Raw genomic sequence first — 17,945 nt, 5'->3', positions numbered from 1 at the left:
AGGGTGATATCACTCTCTACATAATCCAGGGTGATATCACTCTCCACATAATCCAGGGTGATCCAGAGTGATATCACTCTCCACATAACCCAGAGTGATATCACTCTCCACATAATCCAGGGTGATATCACTCTCTACATAATCCAAGGTGATATCACTCTCCACATAATCCAGGGTGATCCAGAGTGATATCACTCTTCACATAATCCAGGGTGATATCACTCACCACGTGATCCAGAGTGATACCACTCTTCACATAATCCAGTTAGGGTTTTTTGTTTACATGCTGAAGAGAGAACTGATCTGAGATCAGCTCGGTCCGGTACCAGAGGACCAACTGTCAAGAGGGACATTTACAGAAATATTGGTAACACTTGATTGGATTTCATAACCAACACATTCATGGGTTATGGGTAATTAATGTGCTAAAACGTCTACATAGGTACCCTTGAAATAAAATGTTCCAGAAATATGAGTCATGTAAAACCGGTAACGGTTGTAGCTTTAATACATCCAATCAGTGAGTGGAAAACATTTAAATATGATAGAAAAATAAACCAATGAGACATTTGGGGCTCGATTCAATCCGTAGTGCTTAAGACCTGCGCTAGAGCGCAATATAAATTTAAAGACAATGTTCCCGCGTTCACGGAGACGCTATTCATGGTAAGTACTGCATAACACTTAGTGTGTTGTGAAATCTGTTATGAATGTATTGTAATGTTATAAAAAATGTATAAACTGCCTTAATCATGACGGACCCCAGGAAGAGTAACTGCTGCCTTGGCAGGAACTAATGGGCATCCATAATAAACCCCAGGAAGAGTAGCTGCTGCCTTGGCAGGAACTAATGGGGATTTTTAAAAAAAACTTTATTTGACTAGATAAGTCAGTTAAATATAAATTCTTATTTACAATGACGGCCTACCAGGGAACAGTGGGTTAACTGCAGATTTTTATCTTGTCAGCTCGAGGATTCGATCCTGCAACCTTTGCGGTTACTGGCCCAATGCTCTAACCACTAGGCTACCTGCCTCCCCCCTCTAACCACTAGGCTACCTGCTAGGCTACATGCCTCCCCCCTCTAACCACTAGGCTACCTGCTAGGCTACCTGCTAGGCTACCTGCTAGGCTACCTGCTAGGCTACATGCCTCCCCCCTCTAACCACTAGGCTACCTGCTAGGCTACCTGCTAGGCTACCTGCTAGGCTACCTGCTAGGCTACCTGCTAGGCTACATGCCTCCCCCCTCTAACCACTAGGCTACCTGCTAGGCTACCTGCTAGGCTACCTGCTAGGCTACCTGCCTCCCCAATAAATACAAACGTCGTCTCAATGGGAAATTACGTTTAAATCACGCTACAGAGCTTTTAGAGCTATGGGTTGAATCAGGCCCCAAGACGCTATAAGACAACAGTGTAAGTCTCCAAATGGCAACGTATTCCCTATATAGTGCACTACATTTGATGAGGGCCAATAGGGCTAGTAATGCACTATATAGGGAATAGGGTGCTATTTGGGTTATACACAAAGATGTACACTTTTTTTTCTACAGTGACTTCACTTCCAGGTGCTGATAAACTCTGACCTCAGTGCTGCTGAGTTCTATAGTGCAATAAAAGGCTAATGAAACTAATACCACATTAGAATACATAATCTCTAGCGGTGCTTCCTGGGAATGGCAGTCAATGACGAACATAATCCTCTGACCTACAAGAAGATGTTTCTTGGTTTGACAGATTCATTTTTTTTTAGCATGTCTTGTTTTTTGTTTTGTTTACATATTTGACACGTTATTCCCAGCTTGCGATGGAGTTGGGAGACGCACAGCGATGAGATCCAGTTGATACGTAGCTAATGGTATGTTCATAGAGGACAAGGCATTTGTGAGTTCACTTGATGGAGTTGGAGACGCACAGCGATGAGATCCAGTTGATACGTAGCTAATGGTATGTTCATAGAGGACAAGGCATTTGTGAGTTCACTTGATGGAGTTGGAGACGCACAGCGATGAGATCCAGTTGATACGTAGCTAATGGTATGTTCATAGAGGACAAGGCATTTGTGAGTTCACTTGATGGAGTTGGAGACGCACAGCGATGAGATCCAGTTGATACGTAGCTAATGGTATGTTCATAGAGGACAAGGCATTTGTGAGTTCACTTGATGGAGTTGGAGACGCACAGCGATGAGATCCAGTTGATACGTAGCTAATGGTATGTTCATAGAGGACAAGGCATTTGTGAGTTCACTTGATGGAGTTGGAGACGCACAGCGATGAGATCCAGTTGATACGTAGCTAATGGTATGTTCATAGAGGACAAGGCATTTGTGAGTTCACTTGATGGAGTTGGAGACGCACAGCGGTGAGATCCAGTTGATACGTAGCTAATGGTATGTTCATAGAGGACAAGGCATTTGTGAGTTCACTTGAATGTCTATCAACAACAACAACAACAAAAAGTCCAAGAGGCCTTGATCCTAATTTTTTGTACTGCTGGGGACAGAATGAAATGTCAGGATAGGAAATCAACTCCTTTCACGTCAGACCTACTTGTCTGTCTGTCGAGTGGTGGATCCTCGAGACGGACAAGACTACATTAATGTACTAATGATCTGGTCCTCTCTCCTCTCTCTCCCTAAAACATTACATTAATGTACAAATGATCTGGTCCTCTCTCCTCTCTCCCAAGGCTAAAACATTACATTAATGTACAAATGATCTGGTCCTCTCTCCTCTCTCTCCCTAAAACATTACATTAATGTACAAATGATCTGGTCCTCTCCTCTCTCTCCCTAAAACATTACATTAATGTACAAATGATCTGGTCCTCTCTCCTCTCTCTCCCTAAAACATTACATTAATGTACAAATGATCTGGTCCTCTCTCCTCTCTCTCCCTAAAACATTACATTAATGTACAAATGATCTGGTCCTCTCTCCTCTCTCTCCCTAAAACATTACATTAATGTACAAATGATCTGGTCTTCTCTCCTCTCTCTCCCAAGGCTAAAACATTACATTAATGTACAAATGATCTGGTCCTCTCTCCTCAAGGCTAAAACATTACATTAATGTACAAATGATCTGGTCCTCTCTCCTTTCTCTCCCTAAAACATTACATTAATGTACAAATGATCTGGTCTTCTCTCCTCTCTCTCCCAAGGCTAAAACACTACATTAATGTACAAATGATCTGGTCCTCTCTCCTCTCTCTCCCTAAAACATTACATTAATGTACAAATGATCTGGTCCTCTCTCCTCTCTCTCCCTAAAACATTACATTAATGTACAAATGATCTGGTCCTCTCTCCTCTCTCTCCCTAAAACATTACATTAATGTACAAATGATCTGGTCCTCTCTCCTCTCTCTCCCTAAAACATTACATTAATGTACAAATGATCTGGTCCTCTCTCCTCTCTCTCCCTAAAACATTACATTAATGTACAAATGATCTGGTCTTCTCTCCTCTCTCTCCTCAAGGCTAAAACATTACATTAATGTACAAATGATCTGGTCCTCTCTCCTCTCTCTCCCTAAAACATTACATTAATGTACAAATGATCTGGTCCTCTCTCCTCTCTCTCCCTAAAACATTACATTAATGTACAAATGATCTGGTCCTCTCCTCTCTCTCCCTAAAACATTACATTAATGTACAAATGATCTGGTCTTCTCTCCTCTCTCTCCTCAAGGCTAAAACATTACATTGTTCCAGGGTGATTCCATCTAAATGATTTGACCTAAAAAAAAGGAGACAAATAGACAGAGGATTGATACTAAGGCCTAGATTCAATAAGGAGTCTATTCAATTAAGTATCGTGAAGTTCATTGTTACCCAACCCAATTGAAATGTACCTTCAATGTTTCTGCGTTAGCTCATTTCACTGTAAACGCTTCACATGTCCCCTCAATCAGAGGTTACCTTTAAAATGTTCTATCAATGTGATCTGTAATGCTTCAGCGATACATATAACATAGATCCCTAAGGCCTGGATTCAATCAGATCTAACTTTATAACCCAGCGATACCAGATGCCCACATAGCAGCTGTTTCCTCATTGGCTTATAGGTGGGTACTGTGTTGGAGCCACTGTGTTGGAGCCACTGTGTTGGAGCCACTGTGTTGGAGCCACTGTGTTGGAGCCACTGTGTTGGAGCCACTGTGTTGGTGCCACTGTGTTGGAGCCGAAGTCACGTCGGTGAGCTGCTGTTGTGATCGTTGTCACGGAGCCACACCTGTCCCACTATCGTGTTAGAGAGAACGAAGGAGAAAGTTTTTTTTTTTTTTATAGAAAATAACGAAGGTCATAATTTGAAAATCCCTCAACTAATATAATAAGGATTTCTATCAGCACAATGGAGGTGTAGCTTAGAACACATTCCAGTCTTGTAACAAGGCTGCATAGGATTTATACTGATACGACTAGAAGCATCCGCGTTAGGTATAACAGCCGGGATCTTCACAGCTCCAACACAGTGAAACCTCCGACATGGCCTAACTTAAAACAACAGCACTGCTATTCTGTTGTCTCAGATCTGATTGGATCAAGCCCTCGATCTGTCACATTTGAGTTACAAGTTAAGCACTAAATAGGACACACTTTGTATAGCATAGTGTTTTAGGGACATGAAGCTGGGGTTAGAGGTTAGGGGTTAGGGTGGAGCTGGGGAGTGGACATGAAGCTGGGGTTAGAGGTTAGGGGTTAGGGTGGATCTGGGGAGTGGACATGAAGCTGGGGTTAGAGGTTAGAGTAGAACTGGGGAGTGGACATGAAGCTGGGGTTAGAGGTTAGAGGTTAGAGTAGAACTGGGGAGTGGACATGAAGCTGGGGTTAGGGGTTAGAGTAGAACTGGGGGAGTGGACATGAAGCTGGGGTTAGGGGTTAGAGTAGAACTGGGGAGTGGACATGAAGCTGGGGTTAGGGGTTAGGGGTTAGGGTGGATCTGGGGAGTGGACATGAAGCTGGGGTTAGGGTAGAGCTGGGGAGTGGACATGAAGCTGAGGTTAGGGGTTAGGGTTGAACTGGGGAGTGGACATGAAGCTGAGGTTAGGGGTTAGGGTAGAGCTGGAGAGTGGACATGAAGCTGGGGTTAGGGGTTAGGGTGGAGCTGGGGAGTGGACATGAAGCTGGGGTTAGAGGTTAGGGGTTAAGGTGGAGCAGACATGAAGCTGAGGTTAGGGTGGGGCTGGGGAGTGGACATGAAGCTGGGATTAGGTGTATGTAGAGTTAGGGGTTAAAGGTCAGGGGTTAGGTGTATGTAAGGTGAAGGGTTAAAGGTCAGGGGTTACGGTTATAATCATCTTTACCTGGAAGTGGAGTTCCTCAGAATAAGTTCTTACTTTTCTGTGGACAAAAATAAAATGGGATAAATTAACCACAGCCTGCATATCACCATCTCTGTGCATATATCTGTACATATATACTATATCTATATCTACTCATCATGTGGACAAGTCTCAAATCTTACATTGCAGTCGACTCAGCAGATATTTCATTTTTTATGAAGGACAATGTTCAAAATTGTAAACCACAAAGGAGGGTTTCAAGATCATTGTGATATGCGGAGGGAAAATATTTTTGAATGGGATCATTGACACAATGGACCAGACTGCTGTGAGTCAGTGTGGTAACGATGGACCAGACTGCTGTGAGTCAGTGTGGTAACGATGCACCAGACTGCTGTGAGTCAGTGTGGTAACGATGGACCAGACTGCTGTGAGTCAGTGTGGTAACGATGGACCAGACTGCTGTGAGTCGGTGTGGTAACGATGGACCAGACTGCTGTGAGTCAGTGTGGTAACGATGGACCAGACTGCTGTGAGTCAGTGTGGTAACGATGCACCAGACTGCTGTGAGTCAGTGTGGTAACGATGGACCAGACTGCTGTGAGTCAGTGTGGTAACGATGGACCAGACTGCTGTGAGTCAGTGTGGTAACGATGGACCAGACTGCTGTGAGTCAGTGTGGTAACGATGCACCAGACTGCTGTGAGTCAGTGTGGTAACGATGGACCAGACTGCTGTGAGTCAGTGTGGTAACGATGGACCAGACTGCTGTGAGTCAGTGTGATAACAATGGACCAGACTGCTTTGAGTCAGTGTGGTAACGATGGACCAGACTGCTGTGAGTCAGTGTGGTAACGATGCACCAGACTGCTGTGAGTCAGTGTGGTAACGATGGACCAGACTGCTGTGAGTCAGTGTGGTAACGATGCACCAGACTGCTGTGAGTCAGTGTGGTAACGATGGACCAGACTGCTGTGAGTCAGTGTGGTAACGATGGACCAGACTGCTGTGAGTCAGTGTGATAACAATGGACCAGACTGCTTTGAGTCAGTGTGGTAACGATGGACCAGACTGCTGTGAGTCAGTGTGGTAACGATGCACCAGACTGCTGTGAGTCAGTGTGGTAACGATGGACCAGACTGCTGTGAGTCAGTGTGGTAACGATGGACCAGACTGCTGTGAGTCAGTGTGATAACAATGGACCAGACTGCTTTGAGTCAGTGTGGTAACGATGGACCAGACTGCTGTGAGTCAGTGTGGTAACGATGCACCAGACTGCTGTGAGTCAGTGTGGTAACGATGGACCAGACTGCTGTGAGTCAGTGTGGTAACGATGGACCAGACTGCTGTGAGTCGGTGTGGTAACGATGCACAAGACTGCTGTGAGTCGGTGTGGTAACGATGCACCAGACTGCTGTGAGTCAGTGTGGTAACGATGGACCAGACTGCTGTGAGTCACTGTGGTAACGACGCACCAGACTGCTGTGAGTCAGTGTGGTAACGATGGACCAGACTGCTGTGAGTCAGTGTGGTAACGAACGATGGACCAGACTGCTGTGAGTCAGTGTGGTAACGATGCACCAGACTGCTGTGAGTCAGTGTGGTAACGATGGACCAGACTGCTGTGAGTCAGTGTGGTAAGGATACAGACCTAGTAGAGTCATCTGTACACGCATCACTTCGCTTTTTCAGCCCCTACACCACTTACCCTGTTTACCAGTGTTTCAGCCCCTACACCACTTACCCTGTTTACCAGTGTTTCAGCCCCTACACCACTTACCCTGTTTACCAGTGTTTCAGCCCCTACACCACTTACCCTGTTTACCAGAGTGTTTCAGCCCCTACACCACTTACAGTGTTTACCAGAGTGTTTCAGCCCCTACACCACTTACCCGGTTTACCAGTGTTTCAGCCCCTACACCACTTACCCTGTTTACCAGAGTGTTTCAGCCCCTACACCACTTACAGTGTTTACCAGAGTGTTTCAGCCCCTACACCACTTACAGTGTTTACCAGAGTGTTTCAGCCCCTACACCACTTACCCTGTTTACCAGTGTTTCAGCCCCTACACCACTTACCCTGTTTACCAGTGTTTCAGCCCCTACACCACTTACCCTGTTTACCAGAGTGTTTCAGCCCCTACACCACTTACAGTGTTTACCAGAGTGTTTCAGACCCTACACCACTTACCCGGTTTACCAGTGTTTCAGCCCCTACACCACTTACCTTGTTTACCAGAGTGTTTCAGCCCCTACACCACTTACAGTGTTTACCAGAGTGTTTCAGCCCCTACACCACTTACCCTGTTTACCAGTGTTTCAGCCCCTACACCACTTACCCTGTTTACCAGAGTGTTTCAGCCCCTACACCACTTACAGTGTTTACCAGAGTGTTTCAGCCCCGACAAGAAAGCTGAAGTATGATAGACACTGTAGGGAAGACATTCATAGTGATAGGTGCTGGACTGTCAACACCATAGTTGAGCTTCCTGATCACCCTGTCCTGCTGGCTCTGCTGCCAATACAATGAGATTATATTGTCTTGTGATTTGATATTTGACTGATGTTTTCATAAATTGATTTGGAGTGTAATTCCTCTGCTCTGTATTGAACCTCTCATCCATCCGCCCGTCCCGAGCTGCTGTAATCCTCCACAGATACAGCTGTGACCCAGAGTCAGACGTCCGGCCTCCTCAGCCAGTTGTTTACCTTCTTCTTGGCCTGTAGCAGCTCCTGGTAGAAAGTAGAGCGGAGGAAGCGGCTGTAGGAATCACTCTTCATCAGCTTGTAGATGTGCTCCTGAAACAGAGAAGGTACATTCCAATCTTACTGTGTAGAGACCCACCAATAACCCCACTCCATTCTAACCTTACTGTGTACAGACCCACCAATAACCACACTCCATTCCAACCTTACTGTGTTCCAACCCACCAATAACCACACTCCATTCTAACCCACCAATAACCCCACTCCATTCTAACCCACCAATAACCCCACTCCATTCCAACCTTACTGTGTTCCAACCCACCAATAACCACACTCCATTCTAACCTTACTGTGAACCAACCCACCAATAACCCCACTCCATTCCAACCTTACTGTGTTCCAACCCACCAATAACCACACTCCATTCTAACCTTACTGTGTACCAACCCACCAATAACCCCACTCCATTCTAACCTTACTGTGTACCAACCCACCAATAACCCCACTCCATTCTAACCTTACTGTGAACCAACCCACCAATAACCCCACTCCATACCAACATTACTGTGTACCAACCCACCAATAACCCCACTCCATTCTAACCTTACTGTGTACCAACCCACCAATAACCCCACTCCATTCTAACCTTACTGTGTACCAACCCACCAATAACCCCACTCCATACCAACCTTACTGTGTACCAACCCACCAATAACCTCACTCCATACCAACCTTACTGTGAACCAACCCACCAATAACCCCACTCCATTCTAACCCACCAATAACCCCACTCCATTCTAACCTTACTGTGTACCAACCCACCAATAACCCCACTCCATTCCAACCCACCAATAACCCCACTCCATTCTAACCTTACTGTGAACCAACCCACCAATAACCCCACTCCATACCATCCTTACTGTGTACCAACCCACCAATAACCCCACTCCATTCCAACCTTACTGTGTACCAACCCACCAATAACCCCACTCCATTCCAACCTTACTGTAAACCAACCCACCAATAACCCCACTCCATTCTAACCCACCAATAACCCCACTCCATTCTAACCTTACTGTAAACCAACCCACCAATAACCCCACTCCATTCCAACCTTACTGTGAACCAACCCACCAATAACCCTACTCCATTCTAACCTTCCTGTGAACCAACCCCCCAATAACCCTACTCCATTCTAACCTTACTGTGTACCAACCCACCAATAACCCCACTCCATTCTAACCTTACTGTGTACCAACCCACCAATAACCCCACTCCATTCTAACCTTACTGTGTACCAACCCACCAATAACCACACTCCATTCCAACCCACCAATAACCCCACTCCATTCTAACCCACCAATAACCCCACTCCATTCCAACCTTACTGTGTTCCAACTCACCAATAACCACACTCCATTCCAACCCACCAATAACCCCACTCCATTCTAAACTTACTGTGTACCAACCCACTGACAACCCCACTCCATTCTAACCTTACTGTGAACCAACCCACCAATAACCCCACTAAATTTCAACCTTACTGTGTTCCAACCCACCAATAAACACACTCCATTCCAACCCACCAATAACCCCACTCCATTTCAACCTTACTGTGTTCCAACCCACCAATAAACACACTCCATTCCAACCCACCAATAACCCCACTCCATTCTAACCTTACTGTGAACCAACCCACCAATAACCCTACTCCATTCTAACCTTACTGTAAACCAACCCACCAATAACCCTACTCCATTCCAACCTTACTGTGAACCAACCCACCAATAACCCCACTCCATTCCAACCCACCAATAACCCCACTCCATTCTAACCTTACTGTGTACCACCCCACCAATAACCCCACTCCATTCTAACCTTACTGTTTACCAACCCACCAATAACCCCACTCCATTCTAAGCTTATTGTGTACCAACCCACCAATAACCCCACTCCATACCAACCTTACTGTGTACCAACCCACCAATAACCCCACTCCATTCCAACCTTACTGTAAACCAACCCACAAATAAACCCACTCCATTCTAACCTTACTGTGTACCAACTCATCAATAACCCCACTCCATTCCAACCTTACTGTGTACCAACCCACCAATAACCCCACTCCATTCTAACCCACCAATAACCCCACTCCATTCTAACCTTACTGTGTACTAACTCATCAATAACCCCACTCCATTCCAACCTTACTGTGTACCAACCCACCAATAACCCCACTCCATTCTAACCTTACTGTGTACCAACCCACCAATAACCCCACTCCATTCTAACCCACCAATAACCCCACTCCATTCCAACCTTACTGTATACCAACCCACCAATAACCCCACTCCATTCCAACCTTACTGTGAACCAACCCACCAATAACCCTACTCCATTCTAACCTTCCTGTGAACCAACCCCCCAATAACCCTACTCCATTCTAACCTTACTGTGTACCAACCCACCAATAACCCCACTCCATTCTAACCTTACTGTGTACCAACCCACCAATAACCCCACTCCATTCTAACCCACCAATAACCCCACTCCATTCTAACCTTCCTGTGAACCAACCCCCCAATAACCCTACTCCATTCTAACCTTACTGTGTACCAACCCACCAATAACCCCACTCCATTCTAACCTTACTGTGTACCAACCCACCAATAACCCCACTCCATTCTAACCTTACTGTGTACCAACCCACCAATAACCACACTCCATTCCAACCCACCAATAACCCCACTCCATTCTAACCCACCAATAACCCCACTCCATTCCAACCTTACTGTGTTCCAACTCACCAATAACCACACTCCATTCCAACCCACCAATAACCCCACTCCATTCTAACCTTACTGTGTACCAACCCACTGACAACCCCACTCCATTCTAACCTTACTGTGAACCAACCCACCAATAACCCCACTCCATTCCAACCCACCAATAACCCCACTCCATTTCAACCTTACTGTGTTCCAACCCACCAATAACCACACTCCATTCCAACCCACCAATAACCCCACTCCATTCTAACCTTACTGTGAACCAACCCACCAATAACCCTACTCCATTCTAACCTTACTGTAAACCAACCCACCAATAACCCCACTCCATTCTAACCTTACTGTGTACCAACCCACCAATAACCCCACTCCATTCCAACCTTACTGTAAACCAACCCACCAATAACCCCACTCCATACCAACCTTACTGTGTACCAACCCACCAATAACCCCACTCCATTCTAACCCACCAATAACCCCACTCCATTCTAACCTTACTGTAAACCAATCCACCAATAACCCCACTCCATTCAAACCTTACTGTAAACCAACCCACCAATAACCCTACTCGATTCTAACCTTACTGTGTACCACCCCACCAATAACCCCACTCCATTCTAACCTTACTGTGTACCAACCCACCAATAACCCCACTCCATTCTAAGCTTATTGTGTACCAACCCACCAATAACCCCACTCCATACCAACCTTACTGTGTACCAACCCACCAATAACCCCACTCCATTCCAACCTTACTGTAAACCAACCCACCAATAACCCCACTCCATACCAACCTTACTGTGTACCAACCCACCAATAACCACACTCCATTCCAACCTTACTGTAAACCAACCCACAAATAAACCCACTCCATTCTAACCTTACTGTGTACCAACTCATCAATAACCCCACTCCATTCCAACCTTACTGTGTACCAACCCACCAATAACCCCACTCCATTCTAACCCACCAATAACCCCACTCCATTCTAACCTTACTGTGTACCAACCCACCAATAACCCCACTCCATTCCAACCTTACTGTGTACCAACCCACCAATAACCCCACTCCATTCTAACACCTGTCTAAAAATGTGGGCAAAATCAGAATGTGGACAAGAAAGGACAAAGGACGCATGTTAGCGCCAGGTATAAACAGGGCCGGAGTGTCACAAAGAAGTAATTAAACAGAACATTGTTCCTATTCAGCTGCAGTATTACTCTCCCCATTCAAAACACTACTTCCTGACTCCTCGCAGACCTGTGCGTCCTCGAAGGCGTATCGTCCGGGGTCCTTGATATTCTGTGTGGTCTTGTCATAGCTCTTGGAGTCAACGTTAATGGCACTGGGGGCCCCTGGGGCCAAGAACTCCTGCCAGATCTCCTGGACTCTTGTAGGGACCTCCCGAATCGGCCTCTTCTTCACCTCCTGAACCGCCAGCCAGAACCTGGACCACAGACAGATAAAGGAAGGTTTAACACATCAACAGAACCTGGACCACAGACAGATACAGAAATGTTAAACACAACAGAACCTGGAAAGATAAAGGAAGGTTTAACACACCAACAGAACCACAGACAGATAACGGAAGGTTTAACACACCAACAGAACCACAGACAGATAAAGGAAGGTTTAACACATCAACAGAACCTGGACCACAGACAGATAAAGGAATGTTAAACACATCAACAGAACCTGGACCACAGACAGATAAAGGAATGTTAAACGCATCAACAGAACCACAGGCAGATAAAGGAATGTTAAACACATCAACAGAATCTGGACCACAGACAGATAAAGGAATGTTTAACACATCAACACAACCACAGACAGATAAAGGAATGTTAAACACATCAACAGAATCTGGACCACAGACAGATAAAGGAATGTTTAACACATTAACAGAACCACAGACAGATAAAGGAATGTTAAACACAACAGAACCACAGACAGATAAAGGAATGTTTAACACATCAACAGAACCACAGACAAATAAAGGAATGTTAAACATCAACAGAACCACAGACAGATAAAGGAATGTTAAACACAACAAAAGAACCACAGACAGATAAAGGAATGTTAAACAACAGAACCACAGACAGATAAAGGGAGGTTTAACACATCAACAGAACCACAGACAGATAAAGGAATGTTTAACACATCAACAGAACCACAGACAGATAAAGGAATGTTTAACACATCAGCAGAACCACAGACAGATAAAGGAATGTTAAACACAACAGAACCACAGACAGATAACGGAAGGTTTAACACATCAACAGAATCTGGACCACAGACAGATAAATTCATGTTAAACACATCAACAGAACCTGGACCACAGACAGATAAAGGAATGTTAAACACATCAACAGAACCACAGATAGATAAAGGAATGTTAAACACATCAACAGAACCTGGACCACAGACATATAAAGGAATGTTAAACACATCAACAGAACCACAGACAGATAAAGGAATGTTTAACACATCAACAGAACCACAGACAGATAAAGGAATGTTAAACACAACAGAACCACAGACAGATAAAGGAAGGTTTAACACATCAACAGAATCTGGACCACAGACAGATAAAGGAATGTTAAACACATCAACAGAACCTGGACTACAGACAGATAAAGGAGTGTTAAACACATCAACAGAACCAGACAGATAAAGGAATGTTAAACACATCAACAGAACCTGGACCACAGACAGATAAAGGAATGTTAAACACATCAACAGAATCTGGACCACAGACAGATAAAGGAATGTTTAACACACCAACAGAACCACAGACAGATAAAGGAATGTTAAACACAACAGAACCACAGACAGATACAGAAATGTTTAACACATCAACAGAACCACAGACATATAAAGGAATGTTTAACACATCAACAGAACCACAGACAGATAAAGGAATGTTAAACACAACAGAACCACAGACAGATAAAGGAATGTTAACGGACACATCAACAGAACCACAGACAGATAAATTCACGGGAAGGGAATTTAACACATCAACAGAACCTGGACCACAGACAGATAAAGGAATGTTAAACACATCAACAGAACCTGGACCACAGACATATAAAGGAATGTTAAACACATCAACAGAACACAGACAGATAAAGGAATGTTTAACACATCAGATAGATAAAGGAATGTTAAACACATCAACAGAACCACAGACAGACATAAAAGGAATGTTAAACACATCAACAGAACCACAGACAGATAAAGGAATGTTTAACACATCAACAGAACCACAGACAGATAAAGGAATGTTAAACACAACAGAACCACAGACAGATAAAGGAAGGTTTAACACATCAACAGAATCTGGACCACAGACAGATAAAGGAATGTTAAACACATCAACAGAACCTGGACTACAGACAGATAAAGGAGTGTTAAACACATCAACAGAACCACAGACAGATAAAGGAATGTTAAACACATCAACAGAACCTGGACCACAGACAGATAAAGGAATGTTAAACACATCAACAGAATCTGGACCACAGACAGATAAAGGAATGTTTAACACACCAACAGAACCACAGACAGATAAAGGAATGTTAAACACAACAGAACCACAGACAGATACAGAAATGTTTAACACATCAACAGAACCACAGACATATAAAGGAATGTTTAACACATCAACAGAACCACAGACAGATAAAGGAATGTTAAACACATCAACAGAACCTGGACCACAGACATTTAAAGGAATGTTAAACACAACAACAGAACCACAGACAGATAAAGGAATGTTAAACAACAGAACCACAGACAGATAAAGGAAGGTTTAACACACCAACAGAACCACAGACAGATAAAGGAATGTTTAACACATCAGCAGAACCACAGACAGATAAAGGAATGTTAAACACAACAGAACCACAGACAGATAAAGGAAGGTTTAACACATCAACAGTATCTGGACCACAGACAGATAAATTAATGTTAAACACATCAACAGAACCTGGACCACAGACAGATAAAGGAATGTTAAACACATCAACAGAACCACAGATAGATAAAGGAATGTTAAACACATCAACAGAACCTGGACCACAGACAGATAAAGGAATGTTAAACACATCAACAGAACCACAGACAGATAAAGGAATGTTTAACACATCAACAGAACCACAGACAGATAAAGGAATGTTAAACACAACAGAACCACAGACAGATAAAGGAAGGTTTAACACATCAACAGAATCTGGACCACAGACAGATAAAGGAATGTTAAACACATCAACAGAACCTGGACTACAGACAGATAAAGGAGTGTTAAACACATCAACAGAACCACAGACAGATAAAGGAATGTTAAACACATCAACAGAACCTGGACCACAGACAGATAAAGGAATGTTAAACACATCAACAGAATCTGGACCACAGACAGATAAAGGAATGTTTAACACACCAACAGAACCACAGACAGATAAAGGAATGTTAAACACAACAGAACCACAGACAGATACAGAAATGTTTAACACATCAACAGAACCACAGACATATAAAGGAATGTTTAACACATCAACAGAACCAAAGACAGATAAAGGAATGTTAAACACAACAGAACCACAGACAGATAAAGGAATGTTTAACACATCAACAGAACCACAGACATATAAAGGAATGTTTAACACATCAACAGAACCACAGACAGATAAAGGAATGTTAAACACAACAGAACCACAGACAGATAAAGGAATGTTAAACACATCAACAGAACCTGGACCACAGACATTTAAAGGAATGTTAAACACAACAACAGAACCACAGACAGATAAAGGAATGTTAAACAACAGAACCACAGACAGATAAAGGAAGGTTTAACACACCAACAGAACCACAGACAGATAAAGGAAGGTTAAACAACAGAACCACAGACAGATAAAGGAATGTTTAACACATCAACAGAACCTGGACCACAGACAGATAAAGGAATGTTTAACACATCAACAGAACCACAGACAGATAAAGGAATGTTAAACAACAGAACCACAGACAGATAAAGGAATGTTAAACACGTCAACAGAACCACAGACAGATAAAGGAAGGTTTAACACATCAACAGAATCTGGACCACAGACAGATAAATGAATGTTAAACACATCAACAGAACCTGGACCACAGACAGATAAAGGAATGTTAAACACATCAACAGAACCACAGACAGATAAAGGAATGTTAAACACATCAACAGAACCACAGACAGATAAAGGAATGTTTAACACATCAACAGAACCACAGACAGATAAAGGAATGTTAAACACAACAGAACCACAGACAGATAAAGGAAGGTTTAACACATCAACAGAATCTGGACCACAGACAGATAAAGGAATGTTAAACACATAAACAGAACCTGGACCACAGACAGATAAAGGAATGTTAAACACATCAACAGAACCACAGACAGATAAAGGAATGTTAAACACATCAACAGAACCTGGACCACAGACAGATAAAGGAATGTTAAACACATCAACAGAATCTGGACCACAGACAGATAAAGGAATGTTTAACACACCAACAGAACAACAGACAGATAAAGGAATGTTAAACACAACAGAACCACAGACAGATACAGAAATGTTTAACACATCAACAGAACCACAGACATATAAAGGAATGTTTAACACATCAACAGAACCACAGACATATAAAGGAATGTTAAACACATCAACAGAACCTGGACCACAGACAGATAAAGGAATGTTAAACACATCAACAGAATCTGGACCACAGACAGATAAAGGAATGTTTAACACACCAACAGAACCACAGACAGATAAAGGAATGTTAAACACAACAGAACCACAGACAGATACAGAAATGTTTAACACATCAACAGAACCACAGACATATAAAGGAATGTTTAACACATCAACAGAACCACAGACAGATGAAGGAACGTTAAACACAACAGAACCACAGACAGATAAAGGAATGTTTAACACATCAACAGAACCACAGACATATAAAGGAATGTTTAACACATCAATAGAACCACAGACAGATAAAGGAATGTTAAACACAACAGAACCACAGACATTTAAAGGAATGTTAAACACAACAACAGAACCACAGACAGATAAAGGAATGTTAAACAACAGAACCACAGACAGATAAAGGAAGGTTTAACACACCAACAGAACCACAGACAGATAAAGGAAGGTTAAACAACAGAACCACAGACAGATAAAGGAATGTTTAACACATCAACAGAACCTGGACCACAGACAGATAAAGGAATGTTTAACACATCAACAGAACCACAGACAGATAAAGGAATGTTAAACAACAGAACCACAGACAGATACAGGAATGTTAAACGCATCAACAGAACCACAGACAGATAAAGGAATGTTTAACACATCAACAGAACCACAGACAGATAAAGGAATGTTAAACACATCAACAGAACCACAGACAGATAAAGGAATGTTAAACAACAGAACCACAGACAGATAAAGGAATGTTAAACACACCAACAGAACCACAGACAGATAAAGGAATGTTAAACAACAGAACCACAGACAGATAAAGGAATGTTAAACAACAGAACCACAGACAGATAAAGGAATGTTAAACAACAGAACCACAGACAGATAAAGGAATGTTAAACAACAGAACCACAGACAGATAAAGGAATGTTAAACAACAGAACCACAGACATATAAAGGAATGTTAAACAACAGAACCACAGACAGATAAAGGAATGTTAAACAACAGAACCACAGACATATAAAGGAATGTTAAACAACAGAACCACAGACAGATAAAGGAATGTTAAACAACAGAACCACAGACAGATAAAGGAATGTTAAACACACCAACAGAACCACAGACAGATAAAGGAATGTTAAACAACAGAACCACAGACAGATAAAGGAATGTTAAATATGTTCACTGGAAGTGAGAAGCGAAATTGTGACGTTACAGGTGACCTATTCCGTATAATAACATTGTCAAGTAAATACAAATATAAATTGAACGGGGTCCTGTTCAGGACACAAGTAGGGACAGGAGGTATGTGGAAAGGTAGCTTTGTGTACCGACATGGTTCCCTCAGCCACTTTCCTTACGAACAAGCCGACACCTACCTAGCCGTTGTTTTGGCGGTGATGGCTGT

The 17,945-nt window shown here is 43.1% G+C and overlaps 1 protein-coding gene across 1 annotated transcript in view; it reads right to left on the bottom strand.

Annotated features, from left to right (window-relative positions):
• Positions 1-3,640: 3,640 nt before the first annotated feature.
• LOC139395936 (regulator of G-protein signaling 7-like) overlaps positions 3,641-17,945 on the bottom strand; it is a gene marked incomplete at its 5' end in the record, with an annotated part of 53,293 nt that continues 38,988 nt past the window's right edge. The window contains 4 exons of the mRNA XM_071143243.1: positions 3,641-3,743; positions 5,311-5,347; positions 7,998-8,087; positions 12,044-12,230. Coding sequence (XP_070999344.1) covers positions 5,327-5,347; positions 7,998-8,087; positions 12,044-12,230 — 298 coding nt within the window. The remainder of the gene's footprint in view (positions 3,744-5,310; positions 5,348-7,997; positions 8,088-12,043; positions 12,231-17,945) is intronic.

Source organism: Oncorhynchus clarkii, unplaced genomic scaffold (assembly GCF_045791955.1).
Source record: "Oncorhynchus clarkii lewisi isolate Uvic-CL-2024 unplaced genomic scaffold, UVic_Ocla_1.0 unplaced_contig_196_pilon_pilon, whole genome shotgun sequence".
In the NCBI taxonomy this organism is placed as follows: Eukaryota; Metazoa; Chordata; class Actinopteri; order Salmoniformes; family Salmonidae; genus Oncorhynchus; species Oncorhynchus clarkii.
Note: the sequence above shows the minus strand (reverse complement) of the source record. Positions and strands in the feature narration are given on the sequence as shown.